Source organism: Aspergillus caelatus (genome assembly GCF_009193585.1).
Source record: "Aspergillus caelatus strain CBS 763.97 unplaced genomic scaffold BDV27scaffold_205, whole genome shotgun sequence".
NCBI classification, from domain to species: domain Eukaryota; kingdom Fungi; phylum Ascomycota; class Eurotiomycetes; order Eurotiales; family Aspergillaceae; genus Aspergillus; species Aspergillus caelatus.
This window is the reverse complement of record NW_022475468.1, coordinates 39855-66118: the sequence shown is the minus strand read 5'-3', so window position 1 is coordinate 66118 and position 26264 is coordinate 39855. Positions and strand designations below refer to the sequence as shown.

Below are 26264 nucleotides of genomic sequence, written 5' to 3'. Positions count from 1 at the left end.
CTTTCTGTTTAAGCTCTACCTCTTTTTTCTTTCTCATTTTTTAAATATTCTTATATACATCTTGAGAAGCTGCCACATGGTTAAAAAAAAAAAGAAAATCTCTCTCTCTCTCTCTCTCTCTCTCTCTGTGTCTTTTCATGACCCGCCGTTGGTGATCGACATTCAGTTCCAACCCCTCCGATGCGGTTCTTCCTAAAATAGGAAACTCTCTCTCCAGACAATTGGATAAGCGCCCACGTCGTCTCCTCTTTTTTTTCTCCAGCGCGATCCGCCACTCCTCTTACTTACTTAGGCTCTTATACCTTGCACTGTGATCACTCTCTTAGTCTGATGCATTAGACTTCCTTTTATTACCTAGTTAACCAGTCTTTCACATCACTTCAACTCTTATTGAGTGCGGGGTGCACCCTAATCCGCGTCCGTCGGCCATTTAGACTCACCACTTGTTTGTTTCTCTGTTCATCGACCCTATCCTCTTACTCTTCTTCTTCTTCTTCTTCTTCTTCTTCTTCTTCTTTTCTTTTAACCCTCTTCCCATCTATTTCCACCTTGAGCTCTATTGCTGAAGGACTCATCGCCATGCTTCTTGCCCCCATGCAACCGCCAACGTCACATTATCCTCCTTCCGAAGCAGGTCCAACGGCCTCGCAAACAACTATGCCCACGGTCACTTCTCAGACCTCACCATGCCCATCGACAGTCTCTCACTCAAACTTGTCCTGTAGTCTGTCATCAAACGTGACAAGTAACCGACGACCTACTATGAGACCCAAACTTACACTCCAAACGACTTCACTTCCCCTGACATTCGGCACTTCTTCGACGGGATTGTCTCTTTCGCTTGCTACCGGACCGACAGCGTCCCCCACTGTTCGCAACACTTTTAAGAATGCCTATGAAGTCGCCGTACCATCCTCTGCCACCGCTTCCCCCTCAAGGTCATCCAATCACCGGTTCAGCAAACCCTCGTCGCCATATACCACAAACAGCCCTTATCAGCTCCCTCTTGGAGTCAAAAGTATTCTTCGCAACTCGCCGCTAGAACCAACCTGCAGGCGCCGGGGCTCGGTGGTCGCGAACGGGCCCAATGGTGGACCGAGCTCACGCCGTGTTTTTTTCCCCGCCAAGAAACAAGTAAGCTATCGGCAGCCGCTAGAAGAGGAAATCCAAACCGTGTACTATACCGCGCGCCACTCCGATATCACAAATCAGCCCAATCCTGAATCCCACGAAGCTGGCTCCGGGGAAGATTCGGATTCGAACACGAGTGCGGAACCATCCGATGCGAGCACGTCGGATGAAGATGTGGAGGCAAAATCGAGCAATAACCGCTTGAAATCATTCGGAAAGAAGAAGCGGAAGCACTTAAGCGCGGAAAAACAAATCCGGGCAGTTGCTCTAATGGACGGGATTGACAAAGATGGCTCCTCCACTCCACAAACGCCATGTCAAAATCGGGCCAAACGTCGCTGCGAATGGAGATGGACCCTGGGACCGCTAGAGATTCGGAATGGAAATGCCCAACCTTCGCAGGCTGAAGAGCAGACAACATCCAACCCGACAGAAACTATACCGAACATATCCCCTACCTCTAATGCCACCACAATATCGCCGGACAACGAGAATGACAGCCCTAGATCCTGGGTCTCGAACCTTACGTCTTTGTCCAGCATCTCAGAACAAAATCCCAGCCCAAGTTCATCCATCGCTCTAGAGGTCGTCACAAATGATGGCTGCAAGAGTAATACGACTCACGAAGCTGAACGATCGCACGCGAATCCAATCCAATGACGAGCGATGAAATGGAAACCAAGCATGCATTGATGAGTTTAGGATTTCCGATTACGATTTATGCATATAGAAGGCATGGGACCATGAGCCTTTCAGCAAGCATCTCTTCATACATACATATACATGTTCATATACATATCAGGTTGAGTTCGGTTGATGTTTCCAGAGCATTATTGATTGATTATTCTTTACATTGGGAGTTACATGAGAAAGCCTTTGCTTGTTTGATACTAACGAGGTTGGCGGCATGGTGCCATTGCATATATATATATATACACTTTTTGTTTCCCATCACAGCATATACATACCTATATATTATTCCTTACTATTCTAATAAATATCTACGGTGGTACTTGAGAAACCATCGGTTATGCACGGTTCTACCTTCCCTCGCACCATGTTTGACTCCATTCAAGGTCCTCCTCATGCGACACGAATACGACTGCCGATCAAGTCGTATTAATAGAGAAACATGTGGACCTCGAAATCCACATTCCGTATTTAGACTCTACCGATCTGGTAATTTATAAGAATACGCACGCCGTTGAGGACAGATAAACAGTTTCAGCGGTGAAGTACGACGGTTCGCAAGGATGCCATAAGAGCAAGCTGTTCATGTAAACTACTAAGGAGAGTGTACGGATACCAAATTGCCAACCCAACTCCGTGACATCATAATCATGCAGCGTCAGCAAGCCCTAATGTACAACTCAAACTCAAACTCAAAAAAAAAAAAAATAACATATTCAAAAAGAGGTTATACACTCCATACACCATACAGGTAAAATCATTCCATGATTCGTGAAAGCATCAACTATAGATAAATATAGATACAGTAAGCACGTACACCGCACTTTAATTACCAGTCTCGGTTTCAATATCGGGCTCCCGGCCAGTCAGATTGCCAGTGAACCTCTTCCTCACTTTCCGCAGCGCATACTTTGCCTCATCACGCGCGAAGACCGCATTACGAGCCGGTTTCCATTGCATCAGGCCACGCTGTTGTCGTTGCTCACTGCGTCGATTGGCCTTTTTCGTCTGCTTATTCCCCTTACTTGAGCTAGCGAGACTATCTTCGGTGGTGGAGGGTGGAGTTTCTGTAGAGGATAGCCGAGAGCCATTCAGAGTAGAGAGTCGTTGCTCTGTGGAGGTCTCGGTCCTGCAAGATGAGGAGTTGGAGGAGCCGCCGCTGTCGTCGTCATCGTCGTCTTCTTCTCCTTCGGGGTGTACAGCCTCCACGGAATGGCCATCAGCAGAGTACGGTGGCTTGTCACGGCCGGGTTCGGCGACCTTGTGTCCGTCGTGATTCATAAATGCGCTGGGGTCGTTGCCGAATGCGCCACTCCAATCTTGTCCTTGTTTGTCGATCCATTGGCGGCGTTCTTTGGGGTCGGCGTGCTTCAGGACATCGCGACCGTCGACTAGTGATCTTTCATGTAATTGTTCCGTTTCTTCTGGGACTTCGAGGGAGATGCTTCGGGGCCGTACGCCTTCGGCGATGCACGCTTCCCATGTTTCGTAGGTCTCACGGGAGTGGTTGTCCACGACGTAGTGTTCATGGGAATCGTCGATGCCGGGAGTGAAGCGGCATGTGAACTGGAGTCGACCGATGATCTGGAGGTCTTCTAGTCCTGGCTCACGTTTGGCTTCCCAGTTTTCTTCTGTGATGTAGTTTTGGGTGAGTCGTTTTCCGTTCTTCGTTGACCAGAGGGGTAGATCGACAGGGGTGTCTTCGTTGTCTACCAGGTGCTGGAGCCAGAGTATTGCGTAGGCTGCAGCGCCATGTTTTCCTGGTGAGTAGAACTCAAATACAACGGGAGATCTGTAGCGGTGCTTTACGGGCAGTCGGATACTCTTGTGGAGAGATCCGTTAGTCAAGTTGAAAGAAGTGTCCTGCCCTTCGATTGAAGCCACGTATCGTGGGATCTTGCCGCTACTGCCACCCGTCCGTAGCTTGATCTTGGCTCGATGGCTGAAGTTCCTCGCGATGATCTTATCCGAGGCGAACTCAAACGTACCGACATCCCATCCAAGCATGTTTGGAGGCAGCCGAGTTTCAACATGTCGTAAGAGTAGTGAGATGCGAATTCGTCCATATCCAATGCCGCCATCTAGAGGGTACCATCGGGTAACCTGCGAGCTCGTTTGGAGGATTTCTGATAGCTTTAGGGGTACCACTCCCAGAATTGGATCATGCTCTCGGTAGCGCTGGTCCCTAACAGTCACGGTAACGATGGCTGAACGCCAGTCTCGAACAAATCGTTCCGTGCCGGCATTAAATATGGGCTTTGAGCTGACAGCTTTCGGCCGCGTACGATAGACCTGCATAATTCACCATTAGCTTCAGTTGTTCTTAAGTAAAATCGGTGGGATCAAAGATTACCAGCTGATCATTTAATATAATCTTGCAATAGCTGGTTGGCAGGTCCCCTCCTTGTTCTTCCGTATTTTCTCCATATGGCTTCGCTGGTTCATATTCTCTTCCTTTTCGATACCGGCTTCCCTTGATATTTGCAAGTTGCAGGTTCACAATTTGATGTACCACAATGCTAAGAATGCCACTGGGCCAGAGCGGGTCCGGCGGCGTGTGAGTGATGGCATCCTCCTCTTCATTGGTGATGACTCCCTTATCATCTTGGAATTGAGGGTTGTCCCGGAGATTCTCAGGTAGGTCTTTCTTTTTGCCGTCCGTCCTTAGCTCTGGCCTCAGTTTCGGTTTTCCGAAGAAGCCGACTTCCCAGTGTAGCTCACCGGGCATCTCGCTCCCCTCGTTGAGACCTTGCAGCTTAGATACTTGGGGATACATCCGCGCTGGATGCTGGATCATCTCACGGATCGGCAACTCAACCTTACCAACGATGTCATCTGCCGTGTTGCGATCTGAATCCCATAGTTCAACACTTAGATTCTCGTTGGCGCTGATAAGTTCCGGATTCACAAGTAGTGCTGCAGTTTCTTCCCAAACTGGATTCAAGTCGTCTGTAATCACTCTTGTGCAATACATAGGCTTGCCGTACTTCGAGAAAGAAAGATTTATGTATGGATCGCTACCACCACCATAGCTGCCACGTCTATCTTGCTTGCTTAGCCCAGTTGCACGGTGAATACGAATCCACATGATACCCAATGCTTGAGTCTCCTTGATGATATCGTCGCCTTTGAGAATCATACTGAGGTCCATTGTCATCGATTTGGGAGCCGCAAAGAGACCACATGCCGTACCAATGGCATAGTTGACGAAATTCGAGATGAGAGGGAGGTTCAAGATATTGACGCCAGCTTTGAACATCGGCATACATCCGGCTCTGATGTGAGGGATTCCCACAAGACTGAATGTCATGTCCTTCATAAAGGGTGCTTCGGGCATCAACTGAAATCTGATTCGGACAGTGCCAACCATCTCAATCAACTCCACAAAAACCGGGAAAGGAACTCCGAAAAGGCCTCTGATGCCCAGATAAAAGACCAACTGCATATGCATATTACGTGCTTTGGAGGAAGCGGTTTGATCGGTCGGCTTTGCGTGGTAAGCAAAGGAAGCTTCTATATTATAATAACTGCCACCCTCCTCCATGGCGGCGGCTTCTTGAGGGTCTTTATTCTTGAGATTTTCTTCACGGACATTGTCCTTAATGTGCTGTACATGTTCGTCTGGAAGAGCTCGCAGACTTAGTATCCGCAAAGGATTGTTCCCTTGGTCAATTTCGGCAATACGAACGTTCTCAACCACGCTAGGAGCGGACGCCTGCATAATGTCCTCGATTGTATCGGCAATAGGCGACAGCATGTCCGGGTTAATCAGGCCCCAGATGACTCCAAGAAATGAATTCATCCACTCAACAGATTCAGGCAGGAGATTAGCAATAGCCTAGAGGATGAGATATCAGTAATTGTAAGATCAGACGAAGACAGAAATTCGACCTACCATTTGCCCTCGCAGTTGCTCGCTGCTCCATTCCATCTCTCGGCCACTCCGAATAACTTCTTGTACCCACAGCCACACACCACCTGCAATGCAGGCAGCCAAGGGGAGGAGAGCCCAAAGTGAGCCACCAAACATCCGGCCCACAAAGAGGGTTCCAAATACGATCCCTATGCAGACCCCAGTCCCCCTTTTCTCTAGTTGGTCATACATAGGCTTGTAGGAAATGGACGGGGTTGGATGAAAGAGAACATTCGTGATTTCTCCGTGGAGGGGGACGTCGGAAGTAGTACCCTCTGCGATGGGGTCCGGAGGTGCTGTTATATCCTGATTCTCTTTGTAATCCTTGAGGCTCTGGCTTGGGGATGTCCTGACATCCTTCATTTTTTTTTGCATGAACTGTCAGTTTGGGCTAGCCATAAGAGAGCTAATTCGTGTTGGGATACTAACCGTTGGCTTTCCAAGATTGGCATTGGGGACTACCAACTACAGCCAGATTAACAATTGAAACTGTTACCAAACGAGTAAGGAAATAGTATCATGGAATACATACCTTAGGATTCTTCACAACTTCCATCGAATCCGCATCCTGGTCTTCAACCTCTATCTCGCGACCAGTTGTCGGATCTGTAACCATACGGGTTTTACCTTTGCCAGGTCTCTTCCGCGGCTTATGAGGTTTCGCCTCTCCGCGGGCCTCTTCCTCCTTTTCCCTCGCGGTGACAACCTCCTCATGGGCCTTACGGTCCTGCTTGTCTTTTTCCAAGTGCTCTAGGAACTTTTGGATAGTGGGAACCGGGTTGTGTGTACCATAATGTTCTCCTACCCGGTGGTGTTTGGGAGAATCAACCCCGGTAGTATGGGGTCCCATGCTGAAGATAAGCTTAACAAGGGTGTCTCTCAATAGAAGCTATGGATAGATGAAAAAAGGAGGAAACTGAGAAACCATGCAAGTCAAACAGCGGCCCGAGCTCTCATGCTAGAATTTGGACGCTCTGAGTCCTGTGTTGGGCGGAGATCAAGGGGGGCAGAAGGAATTGAGTTAAACGGAATTGAAGATGAAAGGGGTATTTGAAAGCAATGAGTGGGTTCTAGTCCGTGTCTTGCGTGAGAGGAACAGCAGCTCTGGTGAAGTAATGGCATCGTCCAGCCCTACCGTAGGAAGAACTACGTCATTGTGGAGGAACCCCCAAACGTCAGCCAATGTCCGGTGGAGTTAAGAAGGTGTACGGACGGTCTACTAACAAGAAATAAGAGTCGCACTAGAAGTTAGAAATAGACTGAAGGCACCAAGATATACACAGGACTAATACTAACTTTGCTTTAGAATTCCGGATACCATGTGGATGTCACTGATTAAGACCGTCTCTCATCAAGGCCGAGATGGTCTTGGCATACATGATGAATTGGCCCATTGAAGTTGGCTGATATCGTCAATAGCTGTTAGTATCCTCGTTCCAGTAAGCTTTTCTTTCTCTGTATTGAAATAATATGAGACGACTCATCATGAATGTGTCCAGGCCACTTCAGATTGAACGGTTGTGGCTCGGTTTCTTCCAGTAATTACTCTGTGAAATGGCATCGTCCCGACTGGTCGCAAGGCTGTCGATAGCACGGGACGATCCTTGAGTGATGATGTCACACTGCTACTGTTTATATTTATATTTTCATTGTGGGTGGAAGACCAGCCATTCAAACTTATAAGATTGCGTGTACGTAATTTTACTGAGTACATTCCTGAAATGGTCGACACAATGGTACTATACAATTAGTAAACAAATTCCCGAGCAATGTATATAATATATCGAGACATAGACGGGTATACTAAATAAGACTTTGTTCGTTACAATAGTGTTATAGATACAAGGATATTGCCGTAAAGCTTCTCTGTTTGTATGGATCTCACAGGGTTATATATTGTGTTAAAAGCTATCTATGAATCCAATATTGGACTGTCGACAGCTGTAGAATTACCTTAGCACTAGGCGATGGTTCATACGAAGGAAGCCGAACCCTTCTCAGCGCTTCATCGCGTGTCACCAATTGAATCAATGCCCTAGCCAGGAAACCGCTTCTCCATATACTTACCTAGTACTCCGTAACTGCCAGTATATTCCAAAACAGGTTAGAAGCATATCTTCGTCCTTATTAATCCAAACTGCCCCACAGTTTCACGCATAGCGAATAAGAAAAGGAATCGCTCAACAAGCGCCAAGACTTAGATTACCTGACATCAATCACTTTCAAGTGGCCGAAGGACCAACAACATCCTACTCAACAGGTCGTTATCTATAAGGCTGTGCCAACTCACTAGCTGGTACTAGCGCATCGTGCACATACTACATACCAATCAATACAGTAATTGAACTTTATAGTACGCACCGAATCCTACTCGAAGTCGATCAAAACAGTCAATTCACAAATTCCCCGAGAATGTCTTCAGCAGAAGAGTCGCCAGCTCAGCGAGCAGCTCGTCTCCGACGCGAGCGTCGTGAAGCTAAAATCAAAGAGGGTGGTGCAGCGCGTTTGGATAAGATTACTAGTCTCAGCGGACGCACACCCACAAGTAGTACGGACTCCCCTTCTTTTGTCTTTTACACGCACCTCGCCGGTCTTTGAGGTCGATGAGCGAAGCTAACTTCAATTCTGCAGTGCGTGAAGAGACATCGCCATCTCCCCAGCCCCCTGCGCAGATTTCTTCCACACCGGAGACAGAAAAGCCTCAATCGCAACCAGCACCGGCACCAGCATCAGCGCCAGCCCAACCAACGTCGAACCCCGAACCCCAGTCTCCCGAAAACCTACAAGCACAACAGGAGTTATTCCGCGCCCTTCTCCGCCAAGGTGGACCATCATCATCTGAGCAGGGCCCTCAGGAAGAGGATCCCACCATGCAAATGCTCAATACCTTAATGGCAGGAATGAATGGGCAAGATCAGGCTCCTGGTGGAGCTCCTGGTGGAGCTGCTGGCGGTCCATCACCAGCCGATCTCATATCTGCCCTTGGACTCCCTCCATTTGTCGCGGATCTTCTTGGAGCTGCAACTCACAAACCGACTGATGAGGAGAAGAAGGAGGTCCGGACATGGAAAGTTCTGCACGTACTGTTCGCGGTGGCTATCGGGATTTACTTGCTCATGCTCATTGGAACGTCAGTTTCTACCTACGGTAGCCAGCCACCACCCCCTGCCACTGCACAGAACCCATTCCTTTACTTTACAACGGGGGAAGTTGTGTTGACTGGCGCGAGATTAATGAGCAAGGGCCGGACTGGGACGGCTGCCGGGATAATGCTCTGGCTTCAACTCTTCCAGGACATAGTCCGCGACGGTAGCCTTGTTGTGTTCTTACTGGGGATGGGCGCTTGGTGGAGCCGTGAGTGGACGGCCTATTAAGCATGATTGATGTTGTTGGTCGTTATGCGCGTTACAACTGTTATTTTGTTCTTTTCTCTTCGGATCTTGCATTGTAAGCTGTGATGGTATTCATATGAAAAGCAACGGCAACTGAAGCTATGACCTCCTGTCTTATAGTTTGAATGTGTTAATCACTTACTTGTCATTATTGGCACCACCGTACAATATACTTCACTCTCACTTCTATTTATTACATTCCGTTGTATATGACTGATTATTTACAAAACAGACTCCTGATCTCCCTCCAGCCAAGGCGTCGCCATTGCCAGGTCATCCTAGAATTATCTGTCAACATCTTGCGGAACCAGCAAGATCAAGTTATACAAAAAACGGCCCCGCATAGTCTTCCCCTGTCTGTTATATATAATTTAAGGTAGCACAAACTGCAGCAGGAAGTACAGCAGCTGGGTGTCACTTCATATCTAAATCTAGATACTCCGTACTGGCGACAGATATATCAATTGCGGATATGCCTAAACCAGTTGACGCCTTTACTTATCCACCCTTTGTTACCGGCAGACTGTATACTATAGATAAAATACGGAATTGTGACAGGATAGGTGCCGTTATACTCCGTACCATGGTGGATTGTCCGGGTTGGTGATCGACAGTAGTCCTCAAGCTGGCGTCGGGGTGACGTATACGTACCTTAACATAGATAATGCCTGTTTCGCCGTGTGTCTAGAATCATCATTTTCTGTAATCTTGTAATAGGAAGGGTTATAGGGTACTATAATAAGGTTCACATATAGTATGTATTGTAACAAAGGTCTCTCCGCCACCTGACTCCAGATAGTATCCCAATTCGTGTCGTAAATAACTGATAATATGGGTACTCCGGAGTATGGACTACTGGCGTAGCGGCATGTTGCTCCAATATCAAGACAGGCCACAGAGACTGATGTTCAGAGCCCGGATGTTCCGAGGCGACTGTAACTAAGCAACGCTAGAATCCCAACAAGGGTATCAAACGCGCCATCTATTAGTGTGAAATCGAGACTGGGAAGAACAGGGCTACCGGTATGTCCATCCTAATAAGTTGTGATCATTGGTTCGCAGATAAGCCGTCAAGTAAAACCAAGCCCACACTCAAAGTGGTTCGCGCACTACGGAGTAGACTAGCGGTGGAATGATAATCAGGCCCACCGGGTGCGGCACAAGAAGTCAACCGAACCTTGCTGTTTTAAGCAAGTCCAGTCAGTCGAGATTTGACGAGACTGCACTATGTTACACTAAAGTTGCAGTTACTGTGGATTGCGACGACCAATGTAGCCTCCGGAGTGAGCTCCGTACCTTAAGCTGTGACAATGGATGGTAGGTCCGACGTAGTAGGTAGTACCCACGTAGTATGAGCAAGGAGGGGGAGGCCTCTATTTGAACCCAGACGGAGGAACGAAGAGTACGTACCTAGAGGCTAGCGCAAGTGGTAAGGAGGGAGTGGGTTCGAAAGTCTGTACCGGAGTCAACTAAGAAATAAGCTGGTGTGAGTTTTGACGAGTTAGATGATCCTCAGTAGCCGCTAACCACCACTAAATCAGTACCTAGTAGGAGGCGTGCCTGAGGCGGCGCAGAACAGGTGATTATCCGTTTTCCCGATGTAGTGTGGATGTGGAAGAGCAAAGTACGCAGTCGGAACAGGAACAGGATGAAGGGAAGATAACCTTATAAACATGTTTATGAGGCGAGCAACCATAACCTCGGTGTTCGTCACGGTTAACAGAGATGTCCGGGCTTCCGTGTAGCCGTCTCGGTACAGGCGATTCAGTGCCTGGAAACCCAGGCAGGGGAGCCGAGCGTTGATCATTCTATGGAGTATGTACTCCGTACTCCGGAGGTGGTAGACTCTCTGATGTTCGCGTTGCCGACCCTCTCTCCACATTGCCCCTCCCTTCATTATGATGATCTTGATAGGTGGCCGTAAGGACCACAGTTTTCTTCTCATTAGCAACATGGCCTACCCACAAAAATCTCCCCACAGTCGTGGAGAAGTATTTCGGTCACATTTTTCTATTTAGTCTGAAGCTTGGGATCTATTCCGTGATGATCAGAAAAGAGAGAAGAACCGTGATTTACCCTCTTAGGCAAGTTAGGACGATGCCCAATGGAACGGGGACAAGTTGTCCGACAAAGATGTCATTATCTACCTCAATAAACTCTGAGCGATGAGCATAATACTGTATACCTTTGGTATGCATGAGGTAACCAATATAACCTTGTCTAGGCGGGATGAGATAATTTTCACCTGTCAGTTGTGGTAAAAGTTGGGCTGTCGTCAGCTGGTGCTTTTACTCCCTTCGGTAAGTGACGGTCATGGTCGGACTCTTAATTTTCGACCCTTGCTATGACCGCCCAATACTGTCCCTTGTTTCAACTTATTACCATGTATTATTATCAATCTTAATCTCACCCACGACAGATCTAGGCACATAGGTCGAGATATTCCCTACCGAATGAGGTACTACCCGGGATCTATCCATAATCCATCCATGATACTATGAGTAGTTTCCGCAAACGGCATTGAATTGTCACGTTTTCAATAGAATCATTGGTGCAGTGTTCTTGTTTGATTATTCTCCTGTCCGTCTGTTAGTAGTACTAGTAGGTAAATACATACACAGTGCGCCTTAAAGTTTCCACCCCGCAGATGATGAGAAGTTACGAGATTACCCCTCCACTTCGATGGCTCGGCACCTGCTCTTGTGATAATCCGTACTGTCCCAACCAATAACCAAACATGTGGAAAATCCGATCCGCTGGGGCTGCATCGCACACTGACTCCCTGGGTAACACTTGAACAACTCTAGATTCATTAATCACTGGTCTGGCCCCATGGTGATGAGAGCATGGACCCAGGGCACTGAATGTAAGTACTACCAAAAAAAAAAAAAAAGGTAATCAAGGGAAGTCACAACGGAGAGCGGTTTCAGTAATAAAGCAGTTAGTACTCCATACGGAGTAGTAATGAACGGATGATATTGATCTGCTCCCCTCATGACCCTTAACTTCTGAATACCCAAGGATGAACCATTTTCGATAAAATGCTGACGGATCCTTGAGATTCCTTTCCCCGGAGCAACGGAAAGAGAAGCTGTCAGGCCCTCTGCGAGCCCCGCATGGCCGAGTCTAACCATTTTCGACTTGCCGCGTTCGGACCAATGCGAGTGGTAGGTTTTAGACTGTACTGTACTTTGGTACCTACGGTACCTAGTACGTACTCTGGAGTAGTAGTACTAGTAGGTAAAAGGTGGATGCTGTTATTGGAGGGGGAGAGAGAAAAAAAAACACCACCACCACCACCACTCTAATATTAAAAAGTGCAGGGTTCAAAATAATAATAATAACAATTCCCATAGGTTTCAGTCTTAATTAGTATAGCTAGAGAAAAAGGACTGTAATGGAATTCAACCTTCCTTCCATAAACGTATTTCTTCTTATTTTATCTAGATTCAGTAGAAAAAGGTACCTATAACAGGTGGATGTATATGAACGTGAGCGTACAGTGCACACTGTCACTGTATTCCATAAGGCGGGGAACGAGGAAAACCAAGAGGAATACTAAGGCTCATGATTTTCCCTACGCCCTCTGAAAGATAGTAAACAATTGAACTGCCGGTAAAGCCAGAGCACCGGTCGCGCGGAAGGATGAATGGTTGTTGGTGGACTAGAGATATAAGGTGGCCGAGAAACCTCCACCGGACTGCCGGACTGCGGGACCTCAACATTGTCTGTTGGTCCATTTATTTAGTTTGTGTGTTGGATTCAATAAATAACGCTTCTCTCCCTCCCCCGGCCTGAGACAAAGTCCCCATAAGCCCTTTCTCTTTTCATCCTTTCTTCTTTTCCGTTTTCAATCTGCTCCTTCCCTCTTCCTCTACACTACTACCTTACCTTGGAGGGGTTCTTCGTATTATACCCACCCCTCTAACCATCCCGATCAGATACAACCATAATTAATTCGTTTTGGACAGTGAGTTCAAATAGTCCTTGCCGCCGCCACTTCATACTGATTGTCACGCTCATGCTGACCTCTTCCCCCTCCGGAACTAGAAACGCTGTCTTCTCTCTTTACCTTTTTTTATATTTCCTCCCCTCTCTAAGACTCACCGTCTCGTTGTTTCTCGTCTAGCTCAAGCATCTCTCCTTTCGCGCCAACGAATCATGGCCGACGGCAACGTGATGCCCCCTAAGCCCTCTGTGGTATGAAAAAAAAAAAAAAAAAAAAACAATCCCCCCCAGATAATATACAGTCTGACGGCTGGCTAATCGCATCATTTCAGGTGCTGGAAGCCCACGAGGTCGATACTTTCCATGTCCCTAAGGCTTTCTATGAGAAGCACCCGACTGGCACTCACTTGAAAGACCTGGATGAATATAAGAAGCTCTATGACGAATCAATTCGCAGCCCTCAGACCTTCTGGGCCCGCATGGCTCGTGAACTCCTTTCCTTCGACAAAGACTTCGAAACTACCCACACTGGCTCTCTGGAGAACGGTGACAGTGCCTGGTTTGTGGAAGGTCGCTTAAACGCGGCCTTCAACTGCGTGGACCGTCATGCACTCAAGAACCCCGACAAGGTTGCGATCATCTACGAGGCTGATGAGCCAAACGAGGGCCGTAATATTACCTATGGAGAGCTGCTTCGTGAAGTATCTCGAGTCGCCTGGGTGCTTAAACAGCAAGGTGTTAGGAAGGGTGATACTGTGGCCATCTATCTTCCTATGATTCCGGAGGCTATTGTGGCCTTCCTGGCCTGTTCCCGTATTGGTGCCATCCACTCCGTGGTGTTTGCAGGATTCTCGTCAGACTCGCTCCGTGACCGTGTTATCGATGCCGGATCTAAAGTGGTCATTACCACCGATGAGGGCAAGCGAGGCGGCAAGGTGATTGGCACCAAGCGTATTGTTGACGAGGCTTTGAAGCAGTGCCCTGACGTTACAAGCGTGCTGGTCTACAAGCGCACCGGTACTGAGGTCCCCTGGACCCAAGGTCGTGATGTCTGGTGGCACGAGGAGGTAGAGAAGTACCCCAATTACTTCCCTCCCGAGTCCATGAGCTCCGAAGACCCTCTGTTCCTGCTGTATACCTCTGGTTCGACTGGAAAGCCCAAGGGTGTTATGCACACCACCGCTGGATATCTCCTGGGTGCTGCGATGACCGGAAAGTACGTCTTTGATATCCACGACGACGATCGCTTTTTCTGCGGTGGTGACGTCGGTTGGATCACTGGTCATACCTATGTTGTGTATGCTCCTTTGCTCCTGGGATGTTCCACTGTCGTCTTTGAGAGTACCCCAGCGTACCCCAACTTTTCTCGCTACTGGGATGTCATTGAGAAGCACCAGGTTACTCAGTTCTACGTCGCCCCTACAGCACTGCGGTTGTTGAAGCGCGCTGGAGACGAGCACATTCACCACAAGATGGCTCATCTGCGTGTCCTGGGCTCCGTCGGTGAGCCTATTGCTGCAGAGGTTTGGAAATGGTACTTCGAGAAAGTCGGAAAGGAAGAGGCACACATTTGCGACGTATGGAATCCGATTGTTTTATTGTCTTGACTCTCTTTCTAGGGCGCAGTACTGACTATTTTTTGCTCTTATTAGACTTACTGGCAGACCGAAACTGGTTCGAACGTCATCACACCTTTGGGTGGAATTACCCCTACGAAACCCGGTAGTGCCTCGTTGCCCTTCTTCGGTATTGAGCCTGCCATCATTGACCCTGTCTCCGGAGAGGAGATCTCGGGCAATGACGTGGAAGGTGTGCTTGCCTTCAAGCAGCCCTGGCCTAGCATGGCCCGCACGGTGTGGGGTGCTCACAAACGTTACATGGATACCTATCTCAATGTCTACAAGGGCTACTACGTAAGGAAATACTCGAGTCATTCTGAAAGATTGTGGCTAACTGGTGGTAGTTCACTGGAGATGGCGCCGGTCGTGATCACGATGGATACTACTGGATCCGCGGCCGTGTTGACGACGTGGTCAACGTATCCGGTCACCGGCTGTCCACTGCTGAGATTGAAGCTGCTCTGCTTGAACACCGTAAGTAGTAGAAAGGAGACGAAGCCAGAGACGCTCGACGCTGACATTCCATGACAGATATGGTTGCTGAAGCCGCCGTGGTCGGTATTGCTGACGAACTCACTGGCCAAGCGGTCAATGCATTTGTGGCTCTGAAGGAGGGCAATGAGACGAATGAGCAGGTCCGTAAAGACCTTGTTATGCAGGTTCGCAAGTCGATTGGGCCATTCGCCGCTCCCAAGGCCGTCTTTGTCGTTGATGACCTCCCCAAGACTCGCAGCGGTAAGATCATGCGGCGTATCCTGCGGAAGATCCTGAGCGGCGAGGAGGACAGTTTGGGTGATACTTCTACCCTGTCTGATCCTTCGGTGGTCGACAGGATCATTGAAACCGTTCACACTGCCCGGGGCAAATAGATGGACGACGACATGACTTATGAAAAGAAATACCAAAAAAAAAAAAAAAAAAAAAAATTAAAAACAGCGATTAGTATGACATGATGTTCTTAATTCCTTTGCGCTGAACTGGTGCAGTGCTTGTGAAAGGCAGAACTATTCTCATGTGCGCGTATTTCGCTCTGGCTTTACTATGTGATTCCCGTGTTCTGTCACTTGGAGAAGCGATATTATTCTGTTTGATATGTGTATCAGGTTCCAATTTCTCAATATATATATCCTCCTTTTTCTTTTATTCTGCTTAAAGAATAGAACCTATTTCTACTTATAATAGTATGTTTCCGAACGAAACGCACGTAGTTACTTTTCATGCTCATTACTACTAAGTAGCTTCCCCACTAGTACCTGATTGATGGCTGACAATATTAATTTTTTTTTTTTTTTTTTTTTAAAAAAAAAAAGAAAGAAAGAAAAAAGAAGAAAAAAAGACCAACAAATAAACAAGAAACCCAAAAATAAAAGGGGGAAACCACTTCTAGTGCTAACTACTAGTACTGAGGTAAGGTCGGTTTTTTGTTTCTCAGCCTTGCAGCTGAAGACGCAGTGGGCCAGTGGAGGTCAAGCATTCTGCTCAGATCTTGTCCCCGCCAATAACACCCGGCCATTCCATTTGTCAACTTGAAATTGGACTAAGCTGGTGGGCATCATGAATGCACGAGGGTGACAAGCACTTGCTGGGTGAGCGAATGGATGTTGCATCTGACTTGTCTTCAATTTCTAATAAGGTGACCGCTACTCCGTACAAGATATTCTCTCGTCATATTTTTGTTCTTTTTGCACGATCTGCATGAACCTGTCCTTATAAATGGACGGACATCCAGCCCTAGCACTAGGATGATTTCTTTGAATCTAAATTCTTTTCAACTCCTTACTATCATCGGATTTGTCCTATTTCAAAAATGATGAGGTCTATCTCGCCGCACATGCTCCCAGTAGGAGAGCCCAACCCACCCAACGAGAAGCATGTAAGTGCAAACTCGATATTGGTTCAATGCTCTCATGGGCAGAACTGACAAGGGAGAACAATAGTCTGTAAGCGTGTCTCTGCCGACATGGGAGTCGGTCGCTGCTTGGGGCCGTCGAGAGCAATGGCTGTTGGACTCAATGCATACCTGCTATCCACGGTTAGCTACGCGTTCCTGATACCTTGCATTCTAGGCTCAATCGGGATAGGTTTGGCATGCATCCATCCGTACGCAAATTGATGGATGCCGTATGTGCTCGACTGCGCACCCCCAAGGATTTGAGCTGTCTGATCTTTCCCTCGGCCGATGCCGCCGCCAGGTGTACAGCCCGACTATCAGCTGAACATCCCAACGAAACATGTCACACCGCCAAATTTCAACCACACCAACCAGCAGACGAGGAAGTCCTGCGATGGGCCACTTTCTTTGTCGTCCTGTTTCCACAGGCATGCATCTCCACCGCCATGCATTTCTGGAAAGTGTTTGGGGACGGAATCGCCGGTCGCCATGCAGAGCATTGCCTCAGAGCGCTTCCCTCGATGGATTCTTACGCAAAGGACACTGTCTTTGAAACTTCGGCCCCCTGCAGGGATCATTCCACGTGGGATGTGCAATGGGTCAACTCGGCTGCGGCCGAAAAGGAATCTATCCGGAGCTTGATTGCACGTTTGGTCAGTTCCGACCAGCCGGGCTATTGTCGTGTCAGCAGCCACGACGTCTTTCTCTACCCTAAGGGAATGTGTGCCATTGCGGCAGTGGCCAGGGCCTTGGTACCCCACTCTGCAGAACTCTCTGAGGCGGTGATCTACGGGTATGTCAAACAGGTTCTCTTCTTCGATGGTCCCAGAGCTGATGATAGTTTTAGATGGCCATACGCCGAAACTCCGCTCTGTGTCAAAGAGAGTGATTACAAACGATCTACTCTGCTCAGTGCTGGAAGTAAACATGAACTGGATGAGTTGGAATCCTCCCTTGCTGCCGGTCGTCGCATCCAAGTTTTGTTTTGCGAGGTTCCCTCCAATCCACAACTGCGGACCCCTGATCTGCCGCGAATTCATGCCCTGGCTGCACAGTATGACTTCATTGTAGCGGTCGATGACACGCTCGGGACTTTCGTCAACATCGATGTTTTACCCTACGTCGATGTGATTATGACCAGCTTGACGAAGATCTTTAGCGGCATGTGTAATGTGATGGGGGGAAGGTGAGCGTCCTGTACTGCTGAGACGATCCGAGCCATTTTCTAACGAAGCTGTATTGCAGCGTCGTTGTGAATCCCCAGTCGTCCCACTATACCACGATTCACTCAGCTCTCACAGCTCTTTACGAGGATACATATTTCCCTCTCGAAGCCATGATTACGGCCCAGAATGCGTCCGACTTTGAAGAGCGAGTCAAGCAATGCAGTGCCAGTGCCCTGACCATCGCCAATTTACTCGCGAAACATTCTTCGGTGGCCCAGTTGTACTATCCTAGCTTAGTACCCTCACGGCAATTCTACGATCAGGTGCGGCGTAAGGATGGTGGCTACGGGTATTTGCTTAGCATTGTTTTCCACAAACCCGAGACTGCTATTCGTTTCTATGACGTGCTGGACATTTGTAAAGGACCTAGCGTCGGGACCAACTTCTCTCTGGCGATTCCATACAGCCTGCTGGCACACTTTCGGGAGCAGGACTGGGCAGAATCCGAGGGTGGAATAGACAGACATATGGTCCGAATCAGTGTTGGGCTAGAGAAAGAGGAGGATCTGACCGCGAGAATCCAGGATGCGTTGACGGCAGCTACGGCAGATTACTGAAGTTGTAGTATTACTCCTAGGATAGGTGCAATGTAGACTTGGGAGACCAGGCTTGATTCAACTATTAGCAGGAAATATGTGCCTTCTATGCTTTTTGATTGATAACATGAGCATAGGCGCCCTGATATTTTCAAATAAAACACTAACTGTAGGTCGCACCCTCCGTTAGTATATGTACTAATATGAGTACATTAACTGAATGCGGTGACATTATTTACGCTGGATTTTTCAGGTTAAGGAAAAAGGCAAGGCCAGCTCGGTGCAGACATCAGCCACACGTGACCGTGTAATATAAATGACAATACCATACCAACGTTACCAGCGTTAGCCTCAAGTTGACTGGTGAACAGACGGTATTAGTGACGATTCCGAGGTCCTGCTGCCGTAAGCGAAGGAGGCAACGGTAACTTTACGACTACCTTCTCCCTCGCCCATCCTGTCTTCGCAGCTCTTTTCCCTTCACCGTCGCGTTTGTCCTCTCTTCTTTCCTCCCACCCCTCCATCTTCCTTTCTCTTGATTTCGATATTTGCAATCGAGGACTTGTGCACATCCTACCTGAGACGGTGAATTCCCGTCTTAAGCCGGTGTGGGTCCTTTTTGTTGTTCGAGAAATCAAAACAGATTTTCTTTGCTTTCTCTCTTTCAGCGCGTCGAGCTGCTTCTCTGAGCAACACACGTTTGTGTCTACTTTGTGAAAGCGCACCGTAACTGAGCATATCGCCTGCTGTTATTTGTTGATACAAGCTTGTTAATCACCTTTCGCACAAATCTTGACAAGTTTTTAGTCTCCGGACAACTTCGAACGAATGAACCTATAAGCATCAACCCATACCAAACATCATGTCTTTCGGATTCGGAGGATTTGGTCAAAACAACCAGAGCTCCGGATTTGGAGCTGGCTCTGGCTTCGGTGGGACGAGTTCTGGAGGAGGTAGGTTTACAAACCATCGCGTCGCTGCTTTTTTTTCTGCCTTGGACCTGTGACTTTTTACCTTTCAACCTTCTTGGGACTTCCACTGGTTCTACAATCGGTCCGTACTGGTGCTCCTGACGTCGACCCGCGATGGTTCCACTTGACTCTCGACATACCAACACTCCGCGGATGTTTTCGGCTCTGGGCAACACAGTTGGTGCCGCAAGAGAAGGGATCGCAGCTTGATTACAGTCTCTGACAGCATCTTCCCCCGTCATCTAGGCTTTGGATCTACATCGTCCCCATTTGGTGGCGGTAGCACATCAGGTGGTGGCCTGTTTGGGAATACTTCCAGTAGCTTTGGTTCCGGAGGAGGTACGTGTCCAATGACGATGTCTTCATGAGCTTGGCGATCCTTTCTCTTCCCTGCTCGCCTCGTGAACGGAACTCTGGCCTTTTGCCATTCATGGAAACTTGGCATCCAACATCACCACGACTTGCTGGTGAATGCGCGTTAGTGCGGTACCTGTGATGTAGTGAGGGAAACGAACAAGTGAACAAAATCTCCTCTCTGGCCATCGGGGATCTGTGTCCAAGGACGAGCTTTCTTTCATATATATTCCAATGAATCTTTTCATATGTTGTTTTTAGCGCAAGCCCCGGCAGTGCAACTGACGTTTTTTTATTTACTTAGGATTTGGAACGGGCACGCAGAACCAGTCAAACTCACTTTTTGGTAGCCAAAACCGGACTGGCGGCTTTGGGACTGGGACTTCAACCGGTGGAAGTCTCTTTGGAGGCGGTGCGGGAGGTACAACAGCAACAGCTACTACCCCTGGTGGTGGTTTTGGTGGTTTCGGTTCAACCGGAAACACTGGAGGCTTCGGAAGCTCCAATAACACCACCGGCGGAGGCCTCTTTGGCAACAAGACTGCCACTGGCACTGCTACTGGCACTGGCACCGGCTTTGGCAGTTCAACAGGTACAACAGGTGGCTTTGGCGCAAGTGGCGGCTTTGGAAGCGGCACTGCTGGTTTTGGTAGTGGAAGTGGAACTGCGTTCCAGCAGGCCGTTCCTCCCTCAGATGGTACTGGTAGCACGCCATTTAGCCCTTTCACCGAAAAGGATGGTAACACGAGTGTGACCAACCATTATCAAAGTATTTCCTTCATGCAACCATACAACAAATACTCATTTGAGGAGCTACGTTTGGGTGACTACCAGCAAGGCCGAAGATTCGGGAATGGGAGCGGACAGGCCGGTGCCTTTGGTACATCAGCATTCGGCGGAAGCGGTTTTGGTCAACAGCAGCAGTCGACTGGGTTTGGAAGCACTTCTTCCCCTTTCGGTGGCACCAGCGCCCCCGCCTTCGGCCAGACACAGACCCAAACCACTGGTGGATTTGGCTCCACCTCTAGCAACCCCTTGTTTGGGTCCAATAAACCGGCGACCTCTCTATTTGGAGGAGGAGCCACTTCAACGGGAACGTCACAGCCCAGCTTATTCGGCGGGGCTACCGCGACTTCTGGCGGCTTTGGCAACACAGCCAACACCGGAACTGGCTTTGGAACTGGTGGAACTGGTGGTCTCTTTGGCAACAACACCAATAATAACCAGCAGCAACAACAACAACAACAACAACAACAACAACAACAAAACAAGTCTTTGTTTGGCGGAGGCGGTGCGTCTACTGGGACAGGCTTTGGTGGCTTTGGGCAGCAGAACACCAGTACGTCTACCCCGTTTGGTGGTACTGCTGCTACCTCGTCCCCATTCGGCAGCGGTCAGCAGCAGCAGCAGCAGACTGGGGGAAGCGCATTCGGCGGGTTTGGTCAACAGAACCAACAGAACCAGACTCAGACTCAGAACAAAGGGCTGTTCGGCGGTTTCGGGCAAAACAACCAACAGCAACAGTCCTCGACACCTAGCCTGTTCGGAGGTGGCGCTGCTACTACGGGGAGCTCTTCTCTCTTTGGCCAGAATAACCAGCAGCCATCGACTGGCACTTCCTTGTTTGGAGGCGGGAACCAGCAATCCGGAACTGGATCTTTATTCGGTGGTGGAACTCAGCAGCAAGGCCAAAAGAGTAGCCTCTTTGGGTCTGGCACCACTGGTACACCAACCGCGACGAACACATTTGGAGGCTTTGGCAATACTCAGAATCAGCAGACCGGAACTGGTGGCCTGTTCAATACACAAAACCAGCAACAGCAAAAGCCTAGTCTTTTCGGTGGGAGCACTGGCACCGGCGGTTCCCTGTTTGGAGGCGGTGCTACAACCACTCAGAACACGGGCTCCTCTCTTTTTGGTAACACACAAAACCAGCAGCAACCGCAGACTGGGGGTCTTGGAATGGGTACATCCAGTCTCTTCGGTAACACGCAGCAAACGCAAGCTCAACAGCAGCAACCTCAGCAGCCGGTTCCTGGCAGTCTGCAGGCCTCCCTCCTGGATCCAAACCCATACGGGAACCAATCCATCTTCTCTGGTCTGCCCGCTCCAAGTGCTCCTAGCCCTGGTCCATTGGCCACGCCGCTTGCTTCATCTATCAAGCAAAAACAACGCACCCCACTGCCAGTTTACAAGATTACACCCAACGCTGCTAATCGTCTCGTTACACCGCCAAAACGTCAAGGATATGGGTTCTCTTATTCGACTTATGGATCGCCTTCCAGCTCTACTGGTACTCCTAGCGGGCTCGGTAATAGCCTTTTGGGCGGCAGCTTGCGTGGAAGTGTCAATGGTGGTCTTGGTCGCGCTAGCTTCAGCAAGAGCTTTTCTACGAGCAACCTTCGCAAAACCTTTGACCCTGAGACTGACAGTGTGCTGTCTCCAGGAGCCCTTTCCTCTGGCTCCTCTCGTCTGTCCAGCGGTAACCTGAAGCGCCTTACCATTGACCGCAGTTTGCGGAACGATCTATTCTCACGGCCTGCCAGTACACCTGCCACTGCGATCACGAATGGCGAGGATTCTGCTCAACCCACGGATAAAGCTAAGAAGAAGGTCAGCTTTGAATCTACCTCGGATGCTACCACAGGAGGTGAGATTGTGCCGGTACAGTCTCAAACCTCCGAGCCCACACCAGAAGAGCTGGGTTTCCTTCGCTCGATTCGCAAGAGCAACACCGTCAACGGGCTCAATGGAATTAAAGAAAATGGCACTCGGCCCGAGATGGAATCTGTCCGTGACAAGGATCTTCCGGCTGTCCCTGAAGACTCTGAGCAGACCGCAGTTACTGATGGTCAATCACGGCTGGCTTTCGTCCCCAGCGGCGATCCACAACCTGGCGAGTACTGGATGAAGCCAACCAGGGCTGAACTGAACAAGATGGGCCGTGACCAGCTCAAGCATGTCGTAGGCTTTACCGTCGGCCGTCAGCGTTGTGGTCAAGTGACATTTGATGAACCCGTTGACTTGACAAACATTGATCTGGATCAAATCTTCGGCGGTCTTGTTGACATCGGTGTGCGGAAAATTACAGTGTATCCAGATGAAGCAATCAAACCTCCTAGGGGCAAAGGGCTGAACGTCCCATCTATCCTTCGAATCGAAAATTCCTGGCCGCGAGGAAGAGACAAGAAGTCCCCATCGCCTCTCACCAGCGGGCCTCTTTTTGAAAAACACGTCGATCGCCTGAGGAAGGTACACAACACCGAATTTATCGATTACGAAACGGAAACGGGAACATGGGTTTTCAAGGTGCCTCATTATACTACATATGGCCTTGATTATGATAGCGATGATGATGATGATGAAGGTGAGAGCCTCAACCAAAGCACTTTGAGTGCTGCTCCTGACACACCGACTCCGAAGGCTCATACTCCCACCAATCTCGATAATACCGTGGCCTCGGAGCAGATGTCCACCTTCTCGACAGATGATTCTTTTCTCGGTTCGGTGGCTGGTGTTGACGATGACACGTTCGATTTCAAAAAGCGTAAATTAGTCCCAGGATCGTTTGGCAACCAAGCCATGGAAACAATGGAAGATGAACACTCGAATTTCGGCGAAGATGAGGAGTCTTTTTTAGGGGAAGGCTCCACGGGTTCAACTACTGAGCAAGAAGGTGACGATGTCACTGAAAGCCAGCATTCTGGCGAATCAGAAGTTGAATTAGATGAGGATGAGGAAATGGACATGGCGGGCACCTTTCCCTCACTTCATCATACCGTGGAGCGCGATGATACCAAAAGCATCGTCAGCTTAAACGAAAACACACAGCCATCCTTAAAACCATGGAGTACACCACCCAAGGCTCGTCTTGATCTTAGCGGTGACTGGGCTGCGCAGCTCCAACGAACCATTAGTCCCAGGAAGCAGGACCGCGACGCACTGCGTGAAATCCAGGCAAATGCCTTCACGGACAGGGCTCTCCACGATGATGACACCCAAGAGCCTGTTGCAGACACTCGGCAAAAAGGCTTCGCAACTAGTATCGATTTGATGAACTCTTTGTTTCAACAACCGCGGAAACAGCAGACACAATCTCCTTCGAAGGCACGCAATACGCAGCCTCGAGGCTTTGAGGTTCGACCCCCTTTTTCTTTCCCTCTGTTGCTTTTTAAATCTTTCGTGCCTTGCCGAACTGGTGTTGCACTATGCCAAATGAACCGAAGTGGAGATCTATCGGAAGAGTAGGCTAACATAAAATCTCCATCCCAGTGGCCGTATAACAAAAAGCCGAAGACATTTGCTGGCGGCTCTAATGAACTGAGTCAAGACGACCTTGCTTTCCACCACTCGTTCAAGCCGCGGTGGGGCCCAGCGGATTCGATAATATGTGTCAAGAACGGAATGGGGGACATCCATTCCGCGGATGGCCGTTGGGAGCAAAGGTTTTCTATCACGAGCGAGGAGAGGGACATCACTCTGCTGGCTTCTAACAAGTCTCCAGAGTCGAATGGAATGCTCGATGCGCAAAAGAAGCAGACTACCATAAGCCGCGTTAATGATGTTCCTCTCGCACGATTGACCCAGGCCGATTTCCAGCAATTCGCACAGACATCCTCCAGCTTGGCGGATTCTGACCAAGAGCGATTACTGTGGCAGTTGGCTAACATTCTGTTCAATGACGAAATAGAAGATGACATTTCTGCCGGCGTTCCACCCCAGCTTCGGTCAAGGTTCATTCATCGCATCAAGAAGGATCGTCTAAGTCGACTGTGGGAAGGTATTGTCCGAGAAAAGCACGCACATACTCTGGGCAAAGCCAATTCAGCCGAGGAACAGGCTATCTACTTGCTTTGTTCGCATCGGGTTGAGGAGGCCTGCAATGTCTTGATTGCCAGTCAAAATCTTCATCTAGCTACTCTTATCGCGCAAATTGGTCGAGACCCTACCAGCCGTGCAGACATGGCGAAACAAATTGAGATGTGGCAGCAGCATAACGTTTATTCAGAAATGACCGAGCCTATTCGAGCCCTGTACGAACTACTGGCGGGCAACGCCCTCCGCAGTGAAGGTAAATCAGGCGGCGCACTGGAGGATCGCGCTTCTACGTTCACTCTCACCGAACGTTTTGAACTTGATTGGATCCAAGCATTTGGTCTTCGTCTGTGGTACGGAGTCACAGATGATGAACCTATTGAGGCCGCGGTTTCGAAATTCCTCCACGATCTTGAGACCGGCAACGAGCCCGCTTTCCCACACCCATTCCGTCAGGAGAGTGCCCGGGAATTATCACATTCAGCATCCGATACCCTTGGTCGGGAGTCGCCTTTGTGGGTTCTGCTTAAGCTATACTCAATGACTCTTGGAGCAGCTAAGGATATTCCGGTGATGGAATTCCCTGCTGCTCTGCTCCCGGAGTCCGTGAGCGGAGATAAACTGTCGAACCGACTCTCCTTCCAGCTGTATCAGCTCCTTGCCACTGCCGTCGGTCAACATGACGGCTTTCAGATTGATACTTTCCACGTGGATCAAATGGTATGCGACTATGCCTGGGAGCTCAGCCGTAGTGACCAGCTCGACTGGGCTTTATTCGTCTTACTCCACCTTTCGCGATCTGAAGATCGTGAGCGTGCCGTGAAAGAGACCCTAGCGAGATTCGCTTCGCGGCTGCCCGACCAAGCCACTCCTGAGGGAGCCTCAGATACTACCTGGCACTACCTTACTACAGACCTGCAGATTCCCGAAGGATGGATCTGGGTTGCCAAGGCACTTTACGCTCGGGATACCGGAGACGCTGCCCGCGAGGTGGACTGCCTCGTCCGTGGTAATAATTGGAACGATGCGCATGCCACGTTCTGCCGCATTGTCGGACCAACCGCCGTTATCGAACGTGACTATGCAACGTTGGAGAAGTTGGTGTCAGGCTTCGGCGAGGCCCCCGAGCGCAAGGTCAGAGGGTGGACCAGTGGCGGCGGTGTATACGAGGATTTCCTGCACTTAGCGACAGCAAAGAGCGGCAAGCGGGATGCCACTAGGTTGAATCGCTTGGTGAATGCGCTGGTTGCGATGGGCAATCAGATTAGCCAAGGATCGGGCGTCGAGGGATTGGAGGAACGTGTAGCTTTTAAGGAAATGAGCCGGGCAATTGCCAGCTGGACGGCACACGAAGATAGCAAGGTGAGTTTACATATCTCTGCTTCTCGCTCAACACCTAAAGCCATACTAACTCATGATCTTTTTGTAGGTGGTCGAGTTCTCGAGTGTGCTTAGTTTGCCTTTGACGGGCGATGCGCGAATCATGCAGACCGCTGAAATGAGTCGACGGTATTACGGTATCATCATGGCGGGTGCCTATTAAGCGTCTTTTCTTCCTTTTTTTCATTCTTGCTACGTTTCTTTGGTGTCATCCCTGTAACTTAGTGTAAATTCTTCCCCCATTATAATCCTTGGATTCCACATTCTGCAGCCCTTTCGTGGTGCTTCATGATTTCTGTGTTAGCTTAGGTACTTTACGATAGTGTGTTAGTATGTGAAATGCATCTAATAAGTCTCCAAACTACTGTACATTACTCTTAATATTTCTCTACCAGTTT

At 49.1% G+C, this 26264-nt stretch overlaps 6 protein-coding genes across 6 annotated transcripts; 5 read left to right on the top strand and 1 right to left on the bottom strand.

The window, feature by feature from the left end:
* The first annotated feature begins 103 nt into the window (after positions 1-103).
* Positions 104-2169, top strand: BDV27DRAFT_134270 (uncharacterized protein). Its single transcript, XM_032068268.1, has one exon. The coding sequence runs from the start codon at positions 580-582 to the stop codon at positions 1789-1791; it is 1212 nt and encodes a 403-aa protein (XP_031923689.1). The 5' UTR covers positions 104-579; the 3' UTR covers positions 1792-2169.
* Positions 2170-2611: 442 nt separating this feature from the next.
* BDV27DRAFT_38742 (C2 domain protein) lies at positions 2612-6677 on the bottom strand. The gene is made up of 5 exons (XM_032076501.1): positions 6267-6677; positions 6164-6199; positions 5717-6091; positions 4175-5659; positions 2612-4113 (listed from the first exon to the last, which is right to left on the bottom strand). Exons 1-5 carry the CDS (start codon positions 6582-6584, stop codon positions 2647-2649), a joined length of 3681 nt encoding a protein of 1226 aa, XP_031923688.1. The 5' UTR covers positions 6585-6677; the 3' UTR covers positions 2612-2646.
* Positions 6678-7983: 1306 nt separating this feature from the next.
* Positions 7984-9315, top strand: BDV27DRAFT_134268 (uncharacterized protein). The gene is made up of 2 exons (XM_032068267.1): positions 7984-8282; positions 8366-9315. Exons 1-2 carry the CDS (start codon positions 8147-8149, stop codon positions 9106-9108), a joined length of 879 nt encoding a protein of 292 aa, XP_031923687.1. The 5' UTR covers positions 7984-8146; the 3' UTR covers positions 9109-9315.
* Positions 9316-12855: 3540 nt separating this feature from the next.
* BDV27DRAFT_38719 (acetate--CoA ligase) lies at positions 12856-15874 on the top strand. The gene is made up of 6 exons (XM_032076500.1): positions 12856-13096; positions 13177-13326; positions 13407-14651; positions 14727-14987; positions 15038-15167; positions 15225-15874. Exons 2-6 carry the CDS (start codon positions 13288-13290, stop codon positions 15560-15562), a joined length of 2013 nt encoding a protein of 670 aa, XP_031923686.1. The 5' UTR covers positions 12856-13096; positions 13177-13287; the 3' UTR covers positions 15563-15874.
* Positions 15875-16289: 415 nt separating this feature from the next.
* Positions 16290-18437, top strand: BDV27DRAFT_134264 (pyridoxal phosphate-dependent transferase). The gene is made up of 5 exons (XM_032068266.1): positions 16290-16566; positions 16631-16725; positions 16775-17377; positions 17432-17770; positions 17830-18437. Exons 1-5 carry the CDS (start codon positions 16501-16503, stop codon positions 18365-18367), a joined length of 1641 nt encoding a protein of 546 aa, XP_031923685.1. The 5' UTR covers positions 16290-16500; the 3' UTR covers positions 18368-18437.
* Positions 18438-18786: 349 nt separating this feature from the next.
* Positions 18787-26227, top strand: BDV27DRAFT_134261 (nucleoporin family protein). Its single transcript, XM_032068265.1, has 4 exons — positions 18787-19299; positions 19976-23808; positions 23944-25848; positions 25916-26227. Exons 1-4 carry the CDS (start codon positions 19209-19211, stop codon positions 26027-26029), a joined length of 5943 nt encoding a protein of 1980 aa, XP_031923684.1. The 5' UTR covers positions 18787-19208; the 3' UTR covers positions 26030-26227.
* The last annotated feature ends 37 nt before the right edge of the window (positions 26228-26264 follow it).

Excerpts from the sequence above, each read along its gene's own strand:
- BDV27DRAFT_134270 (XM_032068268.1), top strand. The coding sequence starts at position 580 with ATGCTTCTTGCCCCCATGCAACCGCCAACGTCACATTATCCTCCTTCC.
- BDV27DRAFT_38742 (XM_032076501.1), bottom strand. The coding sequence starts at position 6,584 with ATGGGACCCCATACTACCGGGGTTGATTCTCCCAAACACCACCGGGTA. Across the intron at positions 6,092-6,163 it reads CCAATCTTGGAAAGCCAACG|GATGTCAGGACATCCCCAAG; the intron begins GTTAGTATCCCA and ends AAAAAAATGAAG. Across the intron at positions 5,660-5,716 it reads AGCAACTGCGAGGGCAAATG|GCTATTGCTAATCTCCTGCC; the intron begins GTAGGTCGAATT and ends CTCATCCTCTAG.
- BDV27DRAFT_134268 (XM_032068267.1), top strand. The coding sequence starts at position 8,147 with ATGTCTTCAGCAGAAGAGTCGCCAGCTCAGCGAGCAGCTCGTCTCCGA. Across the intron at positions 8,283-8,365 it reads CGGACGCACACCCACAAGTA|TGCGTGAAGAGACATCGCCA; the intron begins GTACGGACTCCC and ends TCAATTCTGCAG.
- BDV27DRAFT_38719 (XM_032076500.1), top strand. The coding sequence starts at position 13,288 with ATGGCCGACGGCAACGTGATGCCCCCTAAGCCCTCTGTG. Across the intron at positions 14,988-15,037 it reads ATGTCTACAAGGGCTACTAC|TTCACTGGAGATGGCGCCGG; the intron begins GTAAGGAAATAC and ends AACTGGTGGTAG. Across the intron at positions 15,168-15,224 it reads AGCTGCTCTGCTTGAACACC|ATATGGTTGCTGAAGCCGCC; the intron begins GTAAGTAGTAGA and ends ATTCCATGACAG.
- BDV27DRAFT_134264 (XM_032068266.1), top strand. The coding sequence starts at position 16,501 with ATGATGAGGTCTATCTCGCCGCACATGCTCCCAGTAGGAGAGCCCAAC. Across the intron at positions 17,378-17,431 it reads TCTGAGGCGGTGATCTACGG|ATGGCCATACGCCGAAACTC; the intron begins GTATGTCAAACA and ends TGATAGTTTTAG. Across the intron at positions 17,771-17,829 it reads TGTAATGTGATGGGGGGAAG|CGTCGTTGTGAATCCCCAGT; the intron begins GTGAGCGTCCTG and ends GCTGTATTGCAG.
- BDV27DRAFT_134261 (XM_032068265.1), top strand. The coding sequence starts at position 19,209 with ATGTCTTTCGGATTCGGAGGATTTGGTCAAAACAACCAGAGCTCCGGA. Across the intron at positions 19,300-19,975 it reads TGGGACGAGTTCTGGAGGAG|GATTTGGAACGGGCACGCAG; the intron begins GTAGGTTTACAA and ends TTATTTACTTAG. Across the intron at positions 25,849-25,915 it reads CGGCACACGAAGATAGCAAG|GTGGTCGAGTTCTCGAGTGT; the intron begins GTGAGTTTACAT and ends ATCTTTTTGTAG.